This window comes from Trichosurus vulpecula, chromosome 1 (genome assembly GCF_011100635.1).
Source record: "Trichosurus vulpecula isolate mTriVul1 chromosome 1, mTriVul1.pri, whole genome shotgun sequence".
NCBI classification, from domain to species: domain Eukaryota; kingdom Metazoa; phylum Chordata; class Mammalia; order Diprotodontia; family Phalangeridae; genus Trichosurus; species Trichosurus vulpecula.
Genome location: NC_050573.1, coordinates 27,171,041 through 27,193,386, shown reverse-complemented (window position 1 = coordinate 27,193,386; position 22,346 = coordinate 27,171,041). Strand labels below are relative to the sequence as shown.

General features: G+C 41.3%; 1 protein-coding gene across 1 annotated transcript in view; it reads right to left on the bottom strand.

Annotated features, from left to right (window-relative positions):
- Positions 1 to 22,346, bottom strand: part of KSR2 (kinase suppressor of ras 2) — a 584,421-nt gene that overhangs the window by 73,972 nt on the left and 488,103 nt on the right. Inside the window, exon 14 of the mRNA XM_036748960.1 lies at positions 20,994 to 21,361. Coding sequence (XP_036604855.1) covers positions 20,994 to 21,361 — 368 coding nt within the window. The remainder of the gene's footprint in view (positions 1 to 20,993; positions 21,362 to 22,346) is intronic.

Genomic DNA, 22,346 nt, shown 5'->3' with positions numbered 1-22,346 from the left:
TTTCCAGAATTCTCTAAGAGGGATGATTTCATATTTTATGTCTTCCTAAATTTCCTCCCTGCAGATTACTTCATACTCTGAGCACCACCCCCATCCAAATGCACCCATCCCAGGGCACCCTAGCATCATTTAAAACAGTCCTGCCTTTGGTAGCTCAATCTCATCATCAGCAACACGGCCATTGACCTTGGGTATTGCCAATCTATTGGACCTTCAGGGCCCAGAACTTTTCAAGTCAGAACAGAAATGCCCCAGCAACATCCCAGTCCAGTCCACTCCATCCATGATATAAAGCCAAGAACTTGTTTGTAAAGGTCCTTTCCCTCTATTTCCCGAGGGTTGCTCCTCCCACAAAGGCTGATTTTATTCATAGAATCATAGCTTTAGAGCTGGAAGAAGCCTCATTTAACAGATAAGAAAATCGAGGCCCAGAGACATTGTGACTTTCCTAGGGTCACACAACTAAGTGTCTGAGGCAGGATTTGAACCTAGGTCTTCTTGACTCCAAGTTTCTCTCCATCCTTATCTCTGCCTCCTGGCTTCCTTGGCTTTTTTCAAGTACCAGATAAAATCTCACCTTCTACAAGAGCCTTCCCTAATCCCACTTAATGCCAATGCCTTCCCTTTGTTGACTATCTCCAATTTAACTTATGTTTATGGTATGTATAGACTGTGAGTTCCTTGAGCATAGGGGCTATTTTTTACCTTCTTTGTATCTTCATGCTAGTGCCTACTACATAGTTAGTCAGTTAGGTAATAAACATGTATTAAGGATGGACTATGTATCAGGCACTATACTAAATGCCAACATGCAGGCAACTATGTATAAATAAGCTATTTTGTTGTTGTTCAGTCATATTTTTGGTCATGTCTGATTCTTCATGACCCTGTCTGGGGTTTTCTTTACAGAGATACTGAAGTGGTTTGCCATTTCTTTCTCCAGCTCATTTTACAAATGAGGAAATTGAGGCCAACAGGGTTAAGTGACTTGCCCAGGGTCACCCAACTAGTAAGTGTCTTAGGCCAGATTTGAACTCAGGAAGATGAGTCTTCCTGACTCCAGGCTGGGCACTCTATCCACAGTAGCACCTAGCTGCCCAAACAAGCCATATTCGGGATAAACTGGAGATTATCAACAGAGGAAAGGTGCTTAATAAATGCTTTTGACTGACTGAATAAAATACACTCACGATGCCTTTCCAGAAGCAGATGTCAGTTGCTTAATTATGGTGCCCCAAAGGGCTTCACTGATGGTCTATTCCATTCTTCCCTAATCAGCACCTAGACCTGCTGGTATCCAGAGGTGGACAACATCTGAGGTCTGGTGACATGAGGGCCTAGGACTTCTGCCCCTTTCAACCACTTTGACCAATATTAGGACTTAGCACAATGCCTGGCACATAGTAGGTGCTTAAATATTGAGTGACTCAGCTTTGGATACCCAACACCTTCTCAATTCCTTCAGCCTCCTCTCCCTTTTTGATTGGAGGGCTGGAGGGTGGCTCCATCCAACTCCTCCCTTTTCTTTATAGAGGACTAAGATCTAACTTTCCAATTCTTATCAGTCTTTCTGCTTAGTTTGGACTCTAGGAAACATATACCTCATGGTTCCACACCTCTAACCCTTCCAGCTTCCTTCTGTGTATTGTTTTTCCTCTATTAGATTGTAAACTCCATGAGGGCAGATACTCTTTCTTATGATTTGTATCCCCAGAGGCTAGCACAGTGCCTGGCATGCAGTAGGAACTTAATGAATGTTTACTGAATTGAAAAAGAAAACAACTCTGGTTGTGTACATAATTGGAACAACCTTTTGACTTTTTTAACCTTGAGGTCCTAGTCTCCCATCCCAGTTCAGCATCTCAGAAGGGAGTCATCTCTGCCTAACTCTGTTTTTTTGTGTGCTCCTCCCACTCAGAGCTTTCATTTCAGCCACAGTCCACTGAACAGGTGGCAATACTTAGGTAGAACTTCTAGGGCTTACTAGATGACAGTTCTATAATCACCTCCATTCCTGGTAATTCATCTCGGCCCCTACAAAAGGGAAACTTTAGAGTCCCACCTCAAACTCCATAGAGAAAAGGATTTAAAACATCCCAGTGACAACTAGGCTCTTAGTCAGAGGACCTGGGTTCAGATCATGTCTCCTTACCACTTGTGTGACCCTGAACAAATCTCTTTAACTCTGGGTGAAGATACTAAGTTCTCTTATTTATAAGATGAGGGCATTGGACTGGATGGCCTCTGAGGTCCCTTTCGGCTCTACATCTGTGATCCTATCATCTGATTAACCCAGAGAAACAACAATTCAGTGCTAAGAACCTAAAAGGACAAATGTGAAATTAAAACAAAAAAAGGAACTCAAAGGTAACCCCGCTGTGTACCCTCTTTCCCTCCCTTTCACTCTGCACCCTCACTGCCACACCATATCTCATCCTTTATCTCTGATGAACAAAGGGAAAGACCTAATATGAACATACAGAAAACTAAGCCAGCTACTGTGTATGTGTGTATGAATTGGTGTTGGCACAAATGTTTATTTCTGGCCCAAGGGTTTTGTTTTTGTCTGTTCTTAAACACATCTAACCCTTAAGTGAGAAGATACACAGTTTCTAATAAAATTCGAGTCAGAAAAGAAGCAAGATGATGGAGCTGTCAAAATGGCATAATCAAATCCGACTGGAGTAGTTATTTTATCTAAGCTTTCTATTCTTTCCTTCTGATCTGGCTAATATAGAGACAAGACAAGGAAAAAAGGAAAGAAGGAGAGAAAATGTCAGCTGTGTTGTGTTCTGTCTTTCTGTCTCTCCTTCTCTGTCCCTTTTAAGCCAGATTTGTCACCAGAGGGGTAGACATCATGGGGTACAAGACTTCCCTAAGTCCTTGGACATGCACTAACATCTTAATGCCTTCCCTTTACGAAAAGCTTGGAAACCTTCCTTTACTGCTTTCCTGAGACTCCGGGATGGGAAAAGTATATTTCTTACTTTTACTGAGGCTAACTTCATCATTTTACTTCAGCCTGAAGTGAAAATTTCCCCAGTAGAATCAATGTATATTTCATTTTTGATTCTGGAAAGGTATGTGTTATGTTTTTAAAGATAGGTCTGTGCAGATGTAAGTTGTGGGGTCCAATCTGTCAAGAAAAGCTATTGCTGAAGTTAAAAGACCTGCCTGGTCCCATGAGACTTTCAGGATATGTACAAACTAGCATATGCCCGTGCATTTCTTTGAATAACACAGGTGGTATCTTTGTCAGATGCACTAATATCGTATTTGCATTTATAAACTAGGAGATCATTTTGAATGACAAAATTTGGAACACAAGAGTTATGATTCTGAACCTAGTAACTATATGGTACTGAGATATGAATCTAACATTAATCAACCTGGATCTGTGTGCCTCAATGCTTAAGAGAAAAAAAACTGAAACAGATCTAAGATTCAGAAATATATTCCTTATGAGAACTGATGGGCTAGGAGAATTTGGAATCATGTTATTGTATAATTTGTTTTACCTTCTTTCCTAACCAGTTTAAAATATTTAAGTAGTAAAGCCTAAATCTAATAATACTTCTGGCCCTAAGGATTAAGCAAAGGGGGAAAGGGTGGATCTTTGCCCAAAAGCCTTGAAATCTGATGAAACGAGTATAAGAAGAATTAAAGAAAGAAATTAATGAGGCTATGCTAATGGGCAGTGGGATAGAGCACCGGGCCTGGAGTCAGGAAGACCCAAGTTCAAATCCAGCCTCATATTCCTATTAGCTGTGTGACCCTGGGCAAGTCACTTAATTTGTTTGCCTCAGTTTCTTCATCTGTAAAATAGGGATGATAATAATAGCATCTACCTTCAGGGCCAAGTGAGTGAATATTTATCAGTATCATTTATTATTTGATTCACTTTCTGCTTTCTGTACTTAAAGGGGCATTGCTATTATGTCAGGCCTCAGGTATCTGCCTGATAAATGAAGTCTGCTTTAAATTAGCAGGTACCATCCCACAAATATGAGATCTCTACCAGAGAACTGAGGAGGGATTTTTCTCAAGCTTAATTTCCTGGATATCACCTCTGGCTCTCAGAATCCTCAGATTCCTTCAAGACTCAACTTCAGGACCACCTTCTGCATGAAGCCTTTGTTGATCTCACCAGCGGCTAGCACCCTCCTTCCCCCCACCTACTCTGTATTCCTTTTGTATAAATGCTACGTGTACCTGTATGCATATGTCCAGATTGCTTCCTCCATCAGAAAGTAACCTTTGAGACAGGTACTGTTTGTACCCTCAGCACTTAGCATTGTGTTTGGCATACAGTAGGTGCTTAATAAATGTTTGCTGCTTGATTGCTTGGTTTATTGATCCTTTTTTGGAGAACAATAAATTCTGTGACTCTCAATTACTTCTAGGATCAAGACCAAACTCCTCTGGTTGGCATTTAATGCCCTTCGCAAACCCGACACTAACCCTTCTCAGGCTTATCATTCATCATTGCCCTTTGCCCACTCTTTGGGCCAGCCAATATACCCTCTTATGGTTCCTCATATACAACATCCCATTTGTTGTGTCCGTGTCCCTACACCCAGAATGCTTTCCTCTCTTACTTCTGAAAGAAACTGCCTGCAACCTGCATTGATTCATGGACTATGTTGTACTTGGTTATCTGTGTCCTTGACCCTGATTGCAGAGTGGATAATGTTGGGACCCTATTAATGCCATGTGGATCATGGGAGAGGGCAACTGGAGGACACTATTTGATGATTTAATTGACCTCATGTCTTATTATCTATTTCTACAAAGCACTCAGTACAGTGCCTGGCACATAGTAGGAGCTTAACAAATGCTCGTTGCCTTCCTTTCTTCTTGCCCCTTTGCTTTTGGTTTACCTTTGTTGTTAATTCCAGTGCTTACTACAGTGCCTGGCACATAGTAGGAGCTTAACAAATGCTCATTGCCTTCCTTTCTTCTTCCCTCTTTGCTTTTGGTTTACCTTTGTTGTTAATTCCAGTGCTTAGCACAGTGCCTGACACACAGTAGGTGCTTAATACATGTTTATTGATTGATTTACCCAACTGATGTTTCACTTGGAATATGTCATATGTTGTGTTTCTTTGTTTATCAATCAGATGTAGGGCTAGAAGACTTGGAGAAAGTAAAAACCAGCTTTGGAGAGACTTTGTAGGAGTTTAATGGATTCCATAATATGCTCCATATCTAGGGAGCTTCTAAGGTCCCATGCAGCTCTAAATTCAACTGTATATATGTTTATTTGAAGATATCTTAAAAGTTGTGCAGTGGAAAGAGAGCTGTACTTAGAGCCATGAGACCTGAGACCTAGACCTGTCCTGGTCACCCTGTGACCTTGCCAAGTCCCTAAATCTCAGTTTCCCTCTCTGTAAAACAGGGAGGGAAGGTTGCACTAACTGAACCTCGAAGATCCTTTGTAGCTTGAAATTTACGGTATCTGAATAGCTGTCTAGATGGTCTAAAAATTATTGCTAACACTGCCTACAGGATAACTTATTGTATGGGCAGGGTGAGACTCATTGGGACCATAACTGTTCTATATTTGCCTCTGGATGTATTCGATACTGGCTGAGACATTTCTGTCATCAAAATGGCATGCATTTTGACAAATCGGACCCCTATCATGCATGCGGCTTGCCAGAGTACTCTGATTGGCACATCTAAATGTCAGATGTCAGATGTCAAATCAGCCCTAGGGGGACAAATTGAATCAACTGGAAAGGCTGGAAAACCAGTCCCGGGGAGTGGATTTTTCCTGATTTGTTCCATCCCCTCCCCCCTCCATAAAAGGAGTTGTCCTCAGATAGGTGGTCACAGGCCTGCTTTTTTACCTCATTTATCCCTAATTTATCCCTAGAGGCATTATGGAAACAGGTATCAATAGAACTCTGGATTCGGAGCTAAGAATAATTAATAATAAATAGCAATGAACATTTAAATATCGCTTTAAGTTTTGCAAAGCAATCTGCTTATAATAATTACTAGCATTCACACAGCATTTTAGGGTCTGCAAGGCAATTTACATATATTATCTCATTTGATCCTCACAATGACCTTGTGAGATAGGTGCTATGATAATCCCCAATTTACAGATGAGAAAATTGAGGCACAGAGAGGTTAAGTGAGTTGCCCAGAGTGACATAGCTAGTTAGTATGTGAGGTAGGATTTGAATTCAGGTCTTCCTCACTCTAATTCTAGGCTCTATCCACTGAGCCACCTTGCTGCCCCATCTTAAGGGAGTTACCCCACTGTCTATAATGGACTTCATTGTAAACATATGTCTTGGAACCCATAGTGATATGAGTATAGGGGTAGATGATAAAACAAATCAAGGCACTGTGCTGGCTTGAGAATTTCCTCTTTTTTGTCTCCCAGGGAAGTCTAAAGGTGGTTTTGGCCAAGTCTGTTGCAACATGCCTCATACAATGGTGGCACCAAATAAGAAGGGGTGGAATGAGTTAGTCTGGCCTTTTCCTAGCTTTTTAACTCAATGGCAATCCCTCTTGGCAGTATATGCAGCATTAGAATAAGTTTCGTGTAACTTGTCATAGAAATGTCACCCCTAATGAATCAAGTTTTTCTCCAGAAGCACTAGCTCCTATCTGACCTCAAAATAATTCCCTTTCCTCACATTCCAGACACACCCACTTTTTTTTTTTTACGAACTATAGTGAATGTTAGAAGCAGTGGACTTCTCAGCACAGTGCTTGGCAGATTTGTTGCTGTTGAGTTGTTTTTCAGTTATGTCTGACTCTCCATGACCCCATTTGGGGTTTCCTTGACAGAGATACTGGAGTGGTTTGTGATTTCCTTCTCCAGCTCATTTGACAGATGAGGATCTGAAGTAAACAGGGTGAAGTGACTTGCCCAGAGTCCCACAGCTAGTAAGTGTCTGAGGCTGGATTTGAACTCATGAAGGAGAGTGTTCCTGACTCCAAGCCCAGTGTTCTAACCACTGCACCACCCATTACCCATATATACAATAAGTGGTAAATAAATGGGGTTTTTTTGAGATTTTTTTCAGTAGTTTGGGAAAATCATATTTAAGGAATAGTTATTAATGATTTCTTCCTCTTTCTAAGATAGTCACTAAAAGGAGAAGCTGATAAGCTCACACTCAGCAGCAAGAAACTAGGAAGAGATCACAGTTAACAGCCAATAATAATAGCTTGGCATTTCTATGGTCAAATGCACTTTACAAATAGTATCTCATTTAAGTCCCACAACAATCCTGGGAAGTAAGTGTTATTATTACCCACTTCTTTTTACAGATGAGGAAACTGAGGCACAGAGTGGTTAAATGACCTGCCTAGGGCCACAGAGCTAGTAAGTGTCTGATGCCAGATTTGATCTCAGGTCCAATCCAGAGTTCTGTTCACTGGGCCACCTAGCTATTTCATATAACAGATACCACCACCACTATCACCACCACCACCACCACCACCACCATTACTACTACTACTACCACCACCCCCAACTATTACTACTTTTGATGAAATCCTAACTTATAATTCAGTGGTGGTCTTGTGGGTGCATGTGTGCGTGCGCGCGTGTGTGTGTATGTGTGTGTATGTAGATCAGAGATGCCTTTTTTATTTTTGCTGAATGACAGAAGAGCCATTTGTTTTTCTTCCTCCCACTCCTCACAAGAGTCGAGAACTAAAAATCCTCAGGCCTGCCTCATTTTCTAGGTAATAAGAATTTTCTGCTTTCTGTGAAACTAATGTAAATCCAAAGCAGGAGGGCTGAAATCTCTTGTGTAGAGGCCTATTTACTAGCAGTTACTAAAAGCAGATGAGATTCTTTGCTAAGCTTCCATCACCAATCATTTATTAAGCACATACTACGTGTGTAGTGGTCTGAAGAATTTTTGTGCACCTATCTCCCTTATTTATTGCATGATTTTGGTCAAAAAAGAAAGCCATTGTACTGGAATAAGGGATATGGATGGATAGACAGATATGCATTTTTTCCATCCTCTGGTTTGCTATACTCCCCTGGGATCTCTTTGCTTATCATTGATCCTGAATTCCTAAGACTGATTCAGTGCGACCCTGCCTCACCCCATGTTGAGTTTCCAAATTAATCAGCCACAGAAATCAGTCACCAGCACCTCTCTTCCTGGTCCTAAATGGATTGAAAGACTTATCTTCTCCCCCTCCAAACTCTATTTTAGCAAATAGGAATGTCCATTCACAGGCCTAAAGTCTACAAAAGTGAACTCTGATACCATGAACACTATAAGGGGATCTTAGAAGCAAGAATTGTTATTTCATAGCCAATATGAGGAAGCAAGACCCCTTTCTGATTCAGAGCCTAGCACAATGCCTGGAATTTAATAAATACTTGTTGACTGACTTGACTGATATAAGAAAAGATCAAACTTCCATCTTTGGTTGCCATAAACTTTGTGGAACAGCAAAGTACTACAAAGGATAGAGTGCTGGGCCTAGAGTCAGAAAGACCTGAGTTCAAATCTGACCTCAGACACTTACTAGCTGGGGGACCCTGGGTGAGTCACTTAACCCTGTTTGCCTAAGTTTCTTCATCTGTAAAATGAACTGGAGAAGAAAATGACAAATCATTCCAGTATCTTTATCAAAAAACCCCAAGTGAGGTCACAAAGAATCAGGCACAACCAAACACCACCAACAACAAAAACTTTGTGGACCCACTTCCCACTTGTTAGCACTTATACCAGTGGGATCATCAGTGGGGATGAAGTCAGGGACTTTCCCACAAGCCTGGAAGAACACAACTCACTTAGAAGTTCTCTAGGGCCCATCAGGAACCATCTTCTCACCTGTCTGAGACCACAAACCAGCCAACTGCATCCTAAAATTTCATCATCACTTCATTGGATTTCAGACACATGTATTGTACATAATCTCTTTTTCTTCTTCTAGCGTGGGCAAAGACTTACTGCAAAAAGGTACCCATTTAGAGAGCATTTGCCACTAAGTGGCGGAGAAGACCAATTAAACCCTTTGACCCTTAATTCACATGCCAAATTGCTCCATAAAAAATTAATGTTATCTCCATTGGGCCCTCAGTGAGGCATGGTCATCCTCTTATTTTTCCTTAATTGGCTCCTTACTCCCCTCCCTTTCTCCTACAGTCCTTCCTAAGAGACGATTATGCCCAACACTTACTTTACTGATAAAATCATCCGTCAGACCTGAAAAGAAGAATATTTTCACTCGGCACAAGCAATCTTTCCATCATTATTATCCAGGACTCATTTCATTCTATGGTAGATCAATACAGGCCTTTCTGCTTTTCCTTCCACACTACATTCCATATGTGGTCACCATAATGTTGCATTGGTTGTCCCTTATGCCCAGAATGCCCACGCTCCTCACTTCTCCCTAGAATCACGTTTTCTCCAAAACTCAGGTCAAGCAACACCTTCTCCACGGTGCATTCCCTGATTTCCCCTAGCGGGAGCGTTCTTCTCCCTAAAACGATGTTGCATTCACATTTTCTATATTTGTATTTACTTATGCAGAGACTTTTGGTCTCTCCCGATAGCATATGAATTCCATACAGATGAGGGCAAGGGAGAGGGAAAGTAATAAGCATTTATACGGCACCTACTATATGCCAGGTACTGCACTAAGTGTTTTACAAAGCACTTATCTCATTTGAGCCTCACAACAACCCTGTGAGATAGATGTTATTAATATTACTTTTTCACAGTCAAGGAAAAGGAGGAAAACAGATAAAATGACTTTCCCAGGTTCACACAGTTGGTAAGTGTCTGAGGCTGGGTTTGAATTCGGGTCTTCCTGACTCAGGGCCCAGTGTTCTAGCCATTGTACCACCTAACTGCCTAAGAAGGGTTTCATTTTTGTCTTTATAACCTCAGTATCTAGTTCATAGTAGACTTTAATAAATGCTTGCTGATTGAATGATGGATATACATATAACCTGAAAATGTAGTTCACAGTAGATGTTTAATAAATGCTTGCTGACTGAATGATAGATATACATATAACCTGAATATCTAATTCATAGTAGACTTTAATAAATGCTTGTTGACTGAATGATTGATACACATATAACCCCAGTATCTCGTTCATAGTAGATGTTTAATAAATGCTTGCTGATTGAATGATGGATATACATATAACCCTAGTATCTCATTCATAGTAGATCTTTAATAAATGCTTGCTGATTGAATGATGGATATACATATAACCTGAATATTTAGTTCATAGTAGATGTTTAATAAATGCTTGTTGACTGAATGATTGATATATACAGACAGTTAGCAAGATGGTAGAGTAATGGGCTGCACCTTCCATTCAGAAGAACTGATACCAGAGTAATACTCCTTCTTAGTCCTCACTGCCCCCCATCCTTATACCAGAGCTTATGTCAAAACCAAAATTATAGGTTCTTTAAAGTGCTATTCCATTTTATTCAATTAGTTAATGGAGACCAGACTAAGATAAAAGTTTGGTCAATTATAGTAATGTGTGATTTTTGTTTTATTATTTGTTTATTATTTATTATTTTGTTTCATTATTGAGAATGGGATGGGAAAGAGAGGAGGCAATGGAGAAACAGACAGAGACCGAGAGAGAAGACAAAGACAGACAAAGAGGAGAAAGAAATGGAGACAGAGAGTCAGAGACAGATAAACAGAAGTAGGGACAGACAGATGGAGAATTAGAGGAAGTAAACTTTAGAAGAAATCACTGGCATCTTGTTTACTGGTTGTTCTTGTGGTAAAAGAGAATCTTATTTTATAAATTTCCAAACAGGGGTAAAATCTTGACTCTGCTACAGGTTCAAGGCAAATTCAGCAGTAATTTCTGTTTATGGGAAGTTGAGCAGGCTACCACAGGAGGCCACATAACTTGTCCTTTTGTCCAGTGCTGTGAATGCTCAAGGAGACCTCTCTCTGAAGGGCAGAGCCCCCCTCAGCGGGAAGAGAAGGGGATTGACTGAGAAAATATGGCTGATGTCTATGCTCCAGGCACTGTGCTAAGTACTAGTGAAGCAAAGAAAGGCAAAAAACAGTCCCTGCTCTCAAGCAGATTATAGTCTAATAGGGGTGAGACAATGTGCAAACTATGAGAGAGAGACAGAGAGAGAGGAAGAGAGAGAGAGAGAGAGGAAGATGGAGAGAGAGAGGAGACAGATGGAGAGATATAGATAGAGACAGAGAAAGAGAGATAGATAGAGATAGACAGACAGATAGATATATAGATAGATGGATAGAGATAGAGAAAGATAGATAGAGATAGAGAAAGAGAGATAGAGATAGAGAAAGAGAGATAGATAGAGATAGAGATAGAGAAAGAGAGATAGAGATAGAGAAAGAAAGAGAAATAGTGAGAGAGATAGAGAAAGAGAGATAGATAGATAGATGGATAGAGATAGAGAGAGATAGATAAAGAGAGAGATATAGATAGAGAGAGATAAAGAGAGAGATATAGATAGAGATAGAGAAAGAGAGAGATAGCTATAGATAGACAGACAGATATATAGATAGATGGATAGAGATAAAGATAGATATAGATAATACAGATCGGTAGATGGATACAGATAAAGAAAGAGAGAGAGAGAGAAAGATAGATATAGATAAATAGATGGATAGAGATACAGATAGAGAAAGATAGATAGATAGATAGATAGATAGATAGATAGATAGATATAGTAACTCACAAGACATAGACAAGATAAATTGGAGATAATCGACAGAGAGAAGGTACTAGCATGAGGAAGATTAGGAAAAGCTTCTTGTAGAAGGTGGAATTTTATATGGGATGTGAAGGAAGCTAGAGACAGCAGGAGATGGAGATGAGGGGAGAGGGAGTTATGGGCATGGGGTACAACCATTGAAAATGCCTGGAGTTGGGAAATGTGTGAGGAAGAGTATGGAAGTCATTGTCATTGGATTTAAGAGTATGGGGAACAATGAGGTGTATGAAGGCTGGAAAGGTAGAAAGAAGGGCTTTGGATTCCAAAGGATTATATATTTGGTCCATTTATGTTTCCTGTATTTGTATTCACTTACGTGTGTGTGTGTGTGTGTGTGTGTGTGTGTGTGTGTGTGTGTGTGTGTGTTGGTGTATTCCCTTGGTAGTATATCAGTTCCTTTAGGACAGGAGGAAGGGAATAAGCGTCTATATCACACCTACTTTGTGCCGGGCACTGTGTTAAGTGTTTTAATCTGATCCTCACATAACAACCCCAGGAGGCAGGTGCTGTTATTATCTCTATTTTACAGTTGAGGAAACTGAAGCAAGCAGTGTTTTAGGTGACTTGCTCAGGGTCACACAGCGAGTAAGTGCCTGAGGCTAGATTTGAACTCAGGTATTCCTGTCTCTAGACCCAGTGCTTTGTCCACTGCACCACCTAGCTGCCTACAGGTTGTTTCATTTTTGTCTCTGTATTCTAGAAGAAAGAGGGAACCACTCGAATTTATTGAATGTGTGTGACATGATCATATCTTTGCTTTAGGAAGATCACTTTAGTGTCTGAATGGAGGATGGATGGGAGTCGGGAGACACTTGAGGCAAGCAGATCCACCGGCTGCTATGGCAGTGGTCCAGGTGTGAGATGGTGAGTGTCTGCACCATGGCGGGGGCAGCATCAGAGGAGAGAAGGAGGAATGATGGAGAGATGCTGGAAAGGTGAAATTGACAAGAGACACAGCAAAGATGAAATTGACAAGAGACACAGCAAAGATGAAATTGACAAGAGATACACAAAGATGAAATGGAGAAAGATGCCAGGGAGGAAAAATCAACAAACCTTGGCAACAGCTTGGATATGGGGATGTGAGGGAATAAGAAGTGAGACTGAGGAGTCCAGGATCACAAAGGTAGGGGCCAGCGGGAAAGGGAGCAAAAAATCCTAATCCTTCTTAAGCAGCCCAGCAGAAGCTTTTCCCCTTCTACAAATAACCTCTGAGACACAACTCCATCACCTTTAAGCTTTACAGGCATTTTACACACGTCTCCTCATTAGATTCTTGCTCAATAACTCTGGGAGATAGGCAGTATACTTATTTTGGGGTTTGGTGTAGGCAAGTGATTTCATGTGAATTTGGACCTTCTAGTATGCAATCTTCCTCCACCAAGGCAGATCAGCAATTCATCTGTAATAGATAATCTTAATAAACTGCCCAGGGCTCTGAAAGTTTGGTCACACAGCAAACACACCTTACTGGGAGGACTCAAACTCGAGTCTTCTTCCTGAATCCAAGGCTAGACCTCTATTCACAATACCATGCTTCCTCTCAGGGTAGGCATAACTATATCTACTTTCTAGACCAGGAAATTGAGGCTTAGGGGCAAGTTAGGTGGCACAGTATATGCAGCAACCAGCCCTGGAGTCAGAAGGACCTGAGTTCAAGTTCAGCCTCAGACACTTGATACTATCTGTGTGACCCTAGGCAAGTCACTTAACCCAGATTACGTTACCAAAAAAAAGAAAGAAAAAATTGAGGCTTAGGGAGGTGAAACATATTTCCTCTAAATAATCTGTAACATAGTTTCTAATTCTAAATTTCTATGATTCTACCTGGCTTAGCCCATCCCCGTTCATCAAATTCCCCCAATAATAGCCAAATCTCTCTTTTATTTTAGTTAATATAAACACACTTGGTGTCATTGCTTAGTATGTATTAGGCCCTCATTAAATGTTCAGTAAATCAACTCTTGCTGTCACAATAGTGTGTAAGATGTTCTGTGACATCTAACCTCTAACCACCACACTCCACTCTACTGACTGAGAAACCATCTGGCAGGACAGAGGCATTGGAGCATCCTAGAATTAAGTACAGCTTAATAAACTATATTCGAATGCTGTCTGGATTTTTAAAAATAAAACTTAATTCAATAATTATTTATTGTTGGTTTTTGCTTACCTCATATTCATTTACTTACTTATTCATTCATTCAATTACTTGTGACTTGCCCATGGCAAAATTTGTTTTTTTCTTTGTTTATTTCTTTGTTTCTTGTTTGAATTTCTCTGGAGAACAGAGCTCCTGAGGGCAGAGGTTGATCTATATTTCTGTCTTTATGCCCTCAAGACCTAGCATGGTTTGCCTAGAGGAAGAGCTTAATAAGTATTTATTGAATCGAATGGTAAAGAGAGAGAAACTTCAAAAAAATTTTGGCATGTGGGAACTGTCCCTTAGTAAGTACTTTCTACTTTCTTAATTTTTTACATCTTATATTATTTTTAAATTAACATTTGTTTTCTCAACTGCCTCCCCCACCCCAAATTAAAAGAATATACATTGTCAAGCAAAACTACATTCCCATGTTGTCCATGTCAGTCAGTCAAGCACTCATTAAGCACCTACTGTGTGCCAGGCACTATGTTAAGTGCTGAGGCTACAAAGAAAGGCAAAACAGGGCTCTGTCCTCAAGGAACACACAGTCTGATGGAAGAGACAACATGAAACAACTATGTATACATAAAACATAGACAGGATAAAGTGGAAATAATCAACAGAGAAAATGCACTAGAATTAAGGGGGAATTAGAAAAGACTTCTTATAGCAAGTGGGAATTTTAGTTAGGACTCAAAAAAAGCCACAGGAGGGCAGGGCATAGAGATGAGGAGGGAGAGAATTACACGTTTGGACCACAGCCAATGGAAATGCTTAGAGCTGTCATATATGTCCCAACGTGTACATCTCCTTCTGCATCTCGGACCCATCACCTCTGTCAGGAGACAGGTAGTAAGATCCCCATGGGTCTTCTAGAATCACAGTTGGTCATTACAAGCAGATCATCAACCATCATGTAACACAGAGTCAGGAGAATTTCCTGGGTCACTGAGACAGCCCAGGGTTACATAGCCAGTTTGTGTCAGGGATGAGAAATAAACTAAGGCCTATCTAATTCCAAGACTGGCCTTCCTACAGTGCTTCTAGGTAAAGGGAAATAGATCTCAGGTAAAGTATTAAGTGACTGCTTGCTGGATGCTGCCCTCTCATGAGCCCTCTATGCTGTGATACTTAGCAACTAATCTTGGAATTACTTGTTAACTTCAATTCTAATCACTAAATAATTGGCAAGAACATAGCACTGTGAATTTCTATGGTTATATGCCACATAATTATCTGGTTTTTATGTTCTCAGTAAAATAACTCAATGTCCAAAAAATGTTCCAGTTGGGCTGGCCAGTGGCCAGCCATATCCCTTAGCCAACCAATATCTAAGAGGTAGCGATTAATCAAATTACTCAAATATTTGGTTTCCAATGGGACATGCAGATAAGAAGATGGGATGGCCAACATCTGCCTATTGCTGAGGGGTGCAACAGCAAGGCAGGAATAAAAAAGCTCCACCAGAAGATAAATATAAACCTACACAATGGCACAGCATAAAGACTATTGCCTTTGGCCCCTGTCCACCACTGGTATTTTGGATGCATCATAGAAAATACCAAACACTTAAAACTCCAATTATATTCCCAAAGCCAGAGCATCTTTCACATTACTAGGAAAAGGACAAGTTATTTGTGAAATCTGTAGGCAATTATTTTTTTCCTTCTGAGGAATTTCACAATCCTACATATAATAGACAAGAACCATCAATCCATTTGCCTTGTTGAATAAGCCACACATTTTAATTTTTGGTTCATAACAATCACTCTCTCCCAGGAGGGTTGCTAATGGAAAGATGTCCGGGTGGGGCAAGACAGTGATGATACACATAATTGCAGCCCACAGTTTGTATAAACAACAATTTAAAAAATGGTTGGGGTGAGTAATAAAGAGGAAGCATAAAGACAAAAAATGGCTAGAGAACACGGAAGCCAGCAACAAAGGTGGTTTGGATGTCACTGAAGAGCCTTCCCCTTTATGGTGTAAACTCCTTGAGGATAGGAACTATTTTTGCCCTTTTTTCAGTCTCTCAAATTTAGCATAGTGCCTAGCACATAGTAGGTGCTTAGAAAATATTTGCTGGTTGATTCATCAGTCAGGTGAATGAAATCATCCATGCCAGAGACAATCCCCAAACCTTCAGTGAATCAGGTTAATAAGTATTTCAGCACGTTAATAAGTATTTTCAGCCAGGTACTATGGCTAGGTGCTGGGGTTACAAACAGCAAGAACAAACAGTCCCTGACCTCAAGGAGCTTACATTCTAATGAAGGAGAACACAGATAACTAGGTTCTCTCTCTCTCCTCTCTGTCTCTCTCTCTCTCTCTCTCTCTCTCTCTCTCTCTCTCTCTCTCTCTCTCTGTCTCTTTGTCTATCTGTTTCTCTCCATATATATGTATATACATACACATATATAGTATGTACATACACATATATCATAATACATATAGCATATATGCGTGTGGGAGAAAGAGACAGAGAAAAATACAGAGAGATAGAGACAGAAAGAAAGACAAAGTGGCAGAGAGATGGAGAGATGAAAGATGATCTTAAAAAGGAAGGCACTGATAATTACTGATGGTATATGCAAAGGTATCCTGCAGAAGGTGGGACCTGGATTGAGTCTTTAAAGAATCCAGGAAAATTAAGAGGTGGATACAAGTAGAGAAAGTATTCCAGATTCACTCCGTTGGTTATAATCCTTCTTTACAACTTGACTATTATGTAAATAAGTTTAATGTGAAGGTATATGTAGAACCTATATTGGATTACATGCCATCTTGGGGAGAAGTGGGGAGGAGAGGAAGTGGGAGAAAATTTGGAACTCAAAAACTTGTGGAACTGAGTGTTGCAAACCAAAAATAAAAAAAAAATTAAAAATTAAAAAAAGTATTCCAGGCATGGAGAACAGCCAGCGCATAGGGATGGAGGTGGGAGATGGAGTGTTACGTACAAGCAGCACCAGGTAAGCCAGTGGTGCCAGGTTGAAGAGTCTGGAAAGAGAAAAGAAAGATGCTGATAAAAGGGACAGGGTAAGAGGAGAGATATGAGTTGAACAAAGATGGAATAGGGTCACTAGCCAGAGCTAGGGGGAAACCATGAGCCACCAGGAAGCATCAATAAGGTCTTCTAAATACACAGATGCTTCCTTCCATGACATTTGGAAATTAACTAATAGATATGGGCATAAGCAGAAGATGGGTGATGAGGAAGAGAAGCCAAAAGGATTGACTATCTGCCAAAGAGATCTAAGAAAGAGGAAAAGGACCCACGTGGACAAAAGTATTTATAGAAACCCTTTTCCTAGTAGCGCCAAGCTGGAAACTAAGGGGGTGCTCAACAACTGGGGAATGGCTGAACAACTCATGGTATATAAGGGTGAAGGAATACTATTGTGCTGCAATGAATGATGAAGGAGATGGTTTCAGAGAAACCCCAGAAGACTTGGATGAATTGTCATATAGTGAAGTGAGAAGCACCAGAACAATTTATACAATGAGGAAAATGTTGTAAAGACTTGCAAAAACTTTGAAAAACTCAAGAATTCTGATTGATATAATAACCAGCTATGATTCTAGATGACATTGTGAAATATGCAACGCACCTCCCAACAGAGAGTGAAGAAACTCAGACTGCAGGTTAAGACAAATATAAATGTGCATATTTGGATGCAAATATGAATGCATATGTCTATACACATACACTACACATATATTTGTCTACATACACAGATATTTGTGTGTATACATGCATACATAATATGTTTGTGTTTATGTACATCTAGGTATGAATCATATGTATATGTGAGTGTATGTATCTATGTATGTGTATATATATGTGTGTGTGTGTACATATATACACAGAGACACATATATTCAACATAGGAATTTGTTTTGTTTGACTTTATTATTTATTACAAAAGTTTTGTTTTTCATTATTTTTCACTGGGGGTGGAATTAGAGAAAAAGGAGGTGGATTTTCATTAACTGAAAAAAATGAAATTGAATTTAAAAAAGAGGAGCTGGTTAATTTAAGAGCTGACTCAGACCCTGATGGAGATAGCTCAGGACGCTGACCCCCAGAACCTTGGGAATAGCAGTGTCCCCCAGACTACCATCCCTGCTGCTAGCTGAGTCTCCATTGGCATCATTAGGGGAAGCCATCACTGTGGAGAAGAGGCTCATACTTCCCTGTTATCACCAACACCAACATTAACTGCCACTCTTGAACTATATAAGCCCAAGAGTCCTCAGAGTGGTGGCTCTGGCCCCCTTCTGCCCACCCCATTAGCCTGCTTCCCTTCTAGCATTTACAGCCACCATTCCGGAGGAAACCTAGCATTAGCCTCTGCCAGTGCTGCTGGCCCCACCTCCTCAGCAGCCACAATTATCGAAGACCCAGTCAATCAAGTTCTCACCACCAAAGTCCTTGGAACTGTCAAAAGATTCAACATCAAAAATGGGTACAATTTTACCAATGAAAATGACATTAAAGAAGAGATATCACCATCTGTTTTGCTACCCCACCCTAAGGTGCAGTAGGACCATGGGACCTTCCTGTCTGCCTTGCAACTTCCATATGTGTTGTCTCTCCCATTAGGATATGAGTCTGGATTTGAACTCAGGACTTCCTGACTTCAAGCCTTACAACACACAGCTGCCTTTAATAATAACAATACCAACAACAATAATAATATAATATGTCACTATTTGGAAGAAACGAGATTCTGAGGGGGTGCCATGGGATTTGGGCCACACCGAAGGTCATTGCTATGAAGGGCCAGCATACGGAATTTAGGCAAACACAAATGGATTGCTTCCTAATAGCTAAACTGAAACCAATGTAGAGATCAGTGAAGTGGTGAGATTATATACAGCAAATTCTGCTATCATTGAGTTAATCTGCACATCATTAACCAATCCTTCAGCGTGGCTTTAGTAAGGTTAGGCTCATAATGATAACCCTTACAGACACTTACCAGCTGTGTGACCCTGAGCAAGTCACTTAACCGCTACTGGCCTTAGTTTCCTCTTCTGTAAAATGGGGATAATAAGAACACCCATCTGCCAGATTTGTTGTGATGTGAGATTCAAATTAAAGTGCTTCGCAAACTTTAAAGGTTTACAAATTATTCTTCTCCTCCTTCCTCTTCTTCTTTTTCTTCTTCTCTCTTCTCCTTTTTCCTCCTCCTCCTCTTCCCCGTCCTCTTCCTTGTCCTCTTCTTCCTCCTCCTCCTCCTCTTCTTCTTCTCCTCCTTCTCCTTCTACTTCTTCTTCTCCTTCTCCTTCTTCTCATTCTTCTTCTTCTCCTCCCCCCTCCCCTTCCTCCTCCTCCTCTTCCTCTTTTTCTTCTTCTTTCCCTTCTCCTTTTTCTTCCTCTTCCTCCTCTTCTCCTCCTCCTCCTTCTTTGACTTCATCTCCTTCTTCTCCTCCTCCTCCTCTTCCTCCTCCCTTCTTCTTCTTCCTCTTCCTCCTTGTTCTTTTCTTCTTCTACTACTTCTATCATCATCATCATCATAATTACCTAGAGGCCTAGGAAAATCCTGAAGGACACATGGAATCACGAAACTAAGTGATATTTGCTAACATCAGCATGGTACATCAAAAAGAACACTGGACTTGAATCCAGAGGTCTTGGAGAAGTCACTTAACATTTATAAGTATATATTTCTTCATTGTAAAATGTAGGGAATTGAACTAGATAGCCTCTGAGATCCTTCCTAGCTATAAATCTATCATCATATGAATTATAGATCTTTTAGAACTAGAAGTAACCCTAGAGATTACCTGGCCCAACCCCAGCATTTTATAGATGAAGCAAATGTAGCCCTATGAGTGGAAGGAACTTCCTGAAAGACACACATAGATCTCGTGAAGACATGTTGATCATGCTCCACTCACCGTTCCTGTGACTTCCCAGATGAAAACAGCCTTCCCTGGTCGCCCCTTCCCGATGTGTATTGCTTTTCCCTATTAAAACGTAAGCTTTTTGAGGACAAAGACTGTCTCACTCTTGTGCCTGTATCTGCAGAGCTTAGCACAGTACTTGGCACACTGCAAGGAATGCTCGTTAAGGAGAACCGAATTACAGGCATCACCTCTGCTTGTGGCTTCCAAAGAGACTTTGTTGTTATTTGTTGTTGTCTGGTCATTTTTCATTCATGTCTGACTCTCTGTGACCCCACTAGGAGTTTTCTTGGCAAAGATCCTGGAGTGGTTTGCCATTTCTTTCTCTAGCCCATTTTATAGATGAGGAAACTGAGGCAAAAGTTAAGTGACTTGCTCAGGGTCACACAGCTAGGAAGTATCTGAGGCCAGATTTGAACTCAGGGAGATGAATCTTCCTTTACTCCTGGTCTGATGCCACCTGATTGCCCTACCAAGAGACAGGAGTTTATATATCCATAAAAGCAACTGAGGAAAGTAACACACTTTCATACTGCATTGAGAGGTGGTGTCCAGGACTCCTCTTGTTGGAATGGAAGCTCTTTGAGGGAAAGGATAATTTCACTTTTGTATTTGTAGTTCTAGTGTTTAGCACAGTACCAGTCCATCATAAATACTTCATAACAAATACTAAATTTAGTCATTTAATCTTTTTTTTTAATGGGGAACTGAGGCCCAGAAAGATTAAGTGATTTATACCAGGTCATTATAGGTTGAAGGAAACAGAGCTAGGATATGAACCCAGGTCCTCTGTTTGCAAATCCAGTGCTGATGACATGGTATCATAGCTGGAAGGGGTGTTAGGGGCCAACAGGTCCAACCCCCTCATTTTTCCAGATGAGGAAACTGAGGCCAAGGGTGGTTGATCACCATGCTCAAGGTCCACTAAGTAGTATCAGAATCAAGATTTGAAAACAGGTCCTCTGATCTTTCCACTGCATCAACCCTCTATAGGGCTTCAATACTAAATATACTTAGCGATACTAGTACTCACACAGAACGTACATGGAGCATCTATTCACTAGGATACAGGCTTACCCAGGACAATCTGGACCCATGTCAGGTAGTGGGCAGTTGACTCGATGGCAGGTGGAGAGACGCAAGAGTAAATACTTAATCAGGCTTAGGGAGCCCTATGCCCAAACTGGCAAGCGAGGCACTGACCTGGTGATGATTGCCAAGTGGGGTGGGCTCATGCAGGCCCCCATGAAGAGCACCACATTCTCATGTCGTGTCTGCCGGTAAGCCATGACTTCCCGCTTGAAGGCTTTGAGCTGATCCTCATTGTCCCTCTCGATGTCAATAAGCCTTATGGCCACTTCCCCATGCCAGCGGCCATGGTACACCTGCCCAAATCGGCCCTTGCCGATGAGCTCCCCCATCTCCAGCTGCTCAAAGGGGATGTCCCACTCCTGGAGAAAGATGCTGGTCTGACTGGCCTTGCGTGGGAAATTGCGGGCAGAGAGAAGTGAGAGGTTCATCTCCTCGAAGTCGTCCTCCGATTCCTCGGCTTCATTGTTCCCCTCCTCGTTCTGTGGCAGGCAGGAAAGAGAAATGAGAACAATTATGGAGGAAGTGGGGTACAGTGGGTAGAGCATCCAAATGGGAGTCAGGGAGCCTTGAACGCTCCCGTATTTCCCAAACTTCCCCGAGGCCCGGTATCCTCATTTGGAAAACGAGTGGATGAGACTCAAATACCTCTAAACTCTCTCCTCACTAGAAATCACAGGTCAATCATTTTTGCTTAGATCAACACCCACTGTCAACATATCACAGAATCTTGGAGCCAGAAGGGACCTCAGAGGTGTCAGCTAAAACCCACCCCTGCATGAAAAATCTCAGCGACAATGCTAAGTAGTCATTCATCCGTCCTTGGCTTGAAGACTTCCAGTGAGTGATGACACACTCCCTCCCACCATTCTGCTCGGGGGAAGGATGGTACAGTGGAAGGAACAAGAGCTCTGGAATGAGAGGACCTGACTTCAAATCCTGCCTTTGATGCTTGCTGCCTAGATGACCCTGGACAAGTCACTTTAATTTCCTGGGTCTCAGCTTCCTCATTGGTAATAGAAAGGGGTTGGCCTAGATGAGATCCTTCCCAGCTCTAGATCTGTGGTCCTAAACCACTAATTATTAGGAAGTTTTCCCTTCTTTTAGGGGCAAATTACCCCGTGCTGCTAATTGTACCCCCGGGGGCCAAGCAAGACAAGCTTAATCCCCCTTTCATGTGAGAGTCTTTCAGATACACCCCCTCCCACTCCACTCTAGTCTTCTGCCCCGTAAATATCCTCAGGCTCTTGGGTCAATCCTCATTTGGCCTGATTTTGAGGCTTTTCATCACCTGTAAGAATCATAAAAATCACAGATTCTCAGAGTTTCCAGGTCCATCTGGTTCCACTCATACCCAAAAAGGTATCCCTGCTGAAGGGCCTCAACAAGGGGCCCTTGCACCTCTGCTTGAACACCTCCAGTGATGAGAGACTCACTGTCTCACAAGTCAGCTTGCACCCCTTTCAG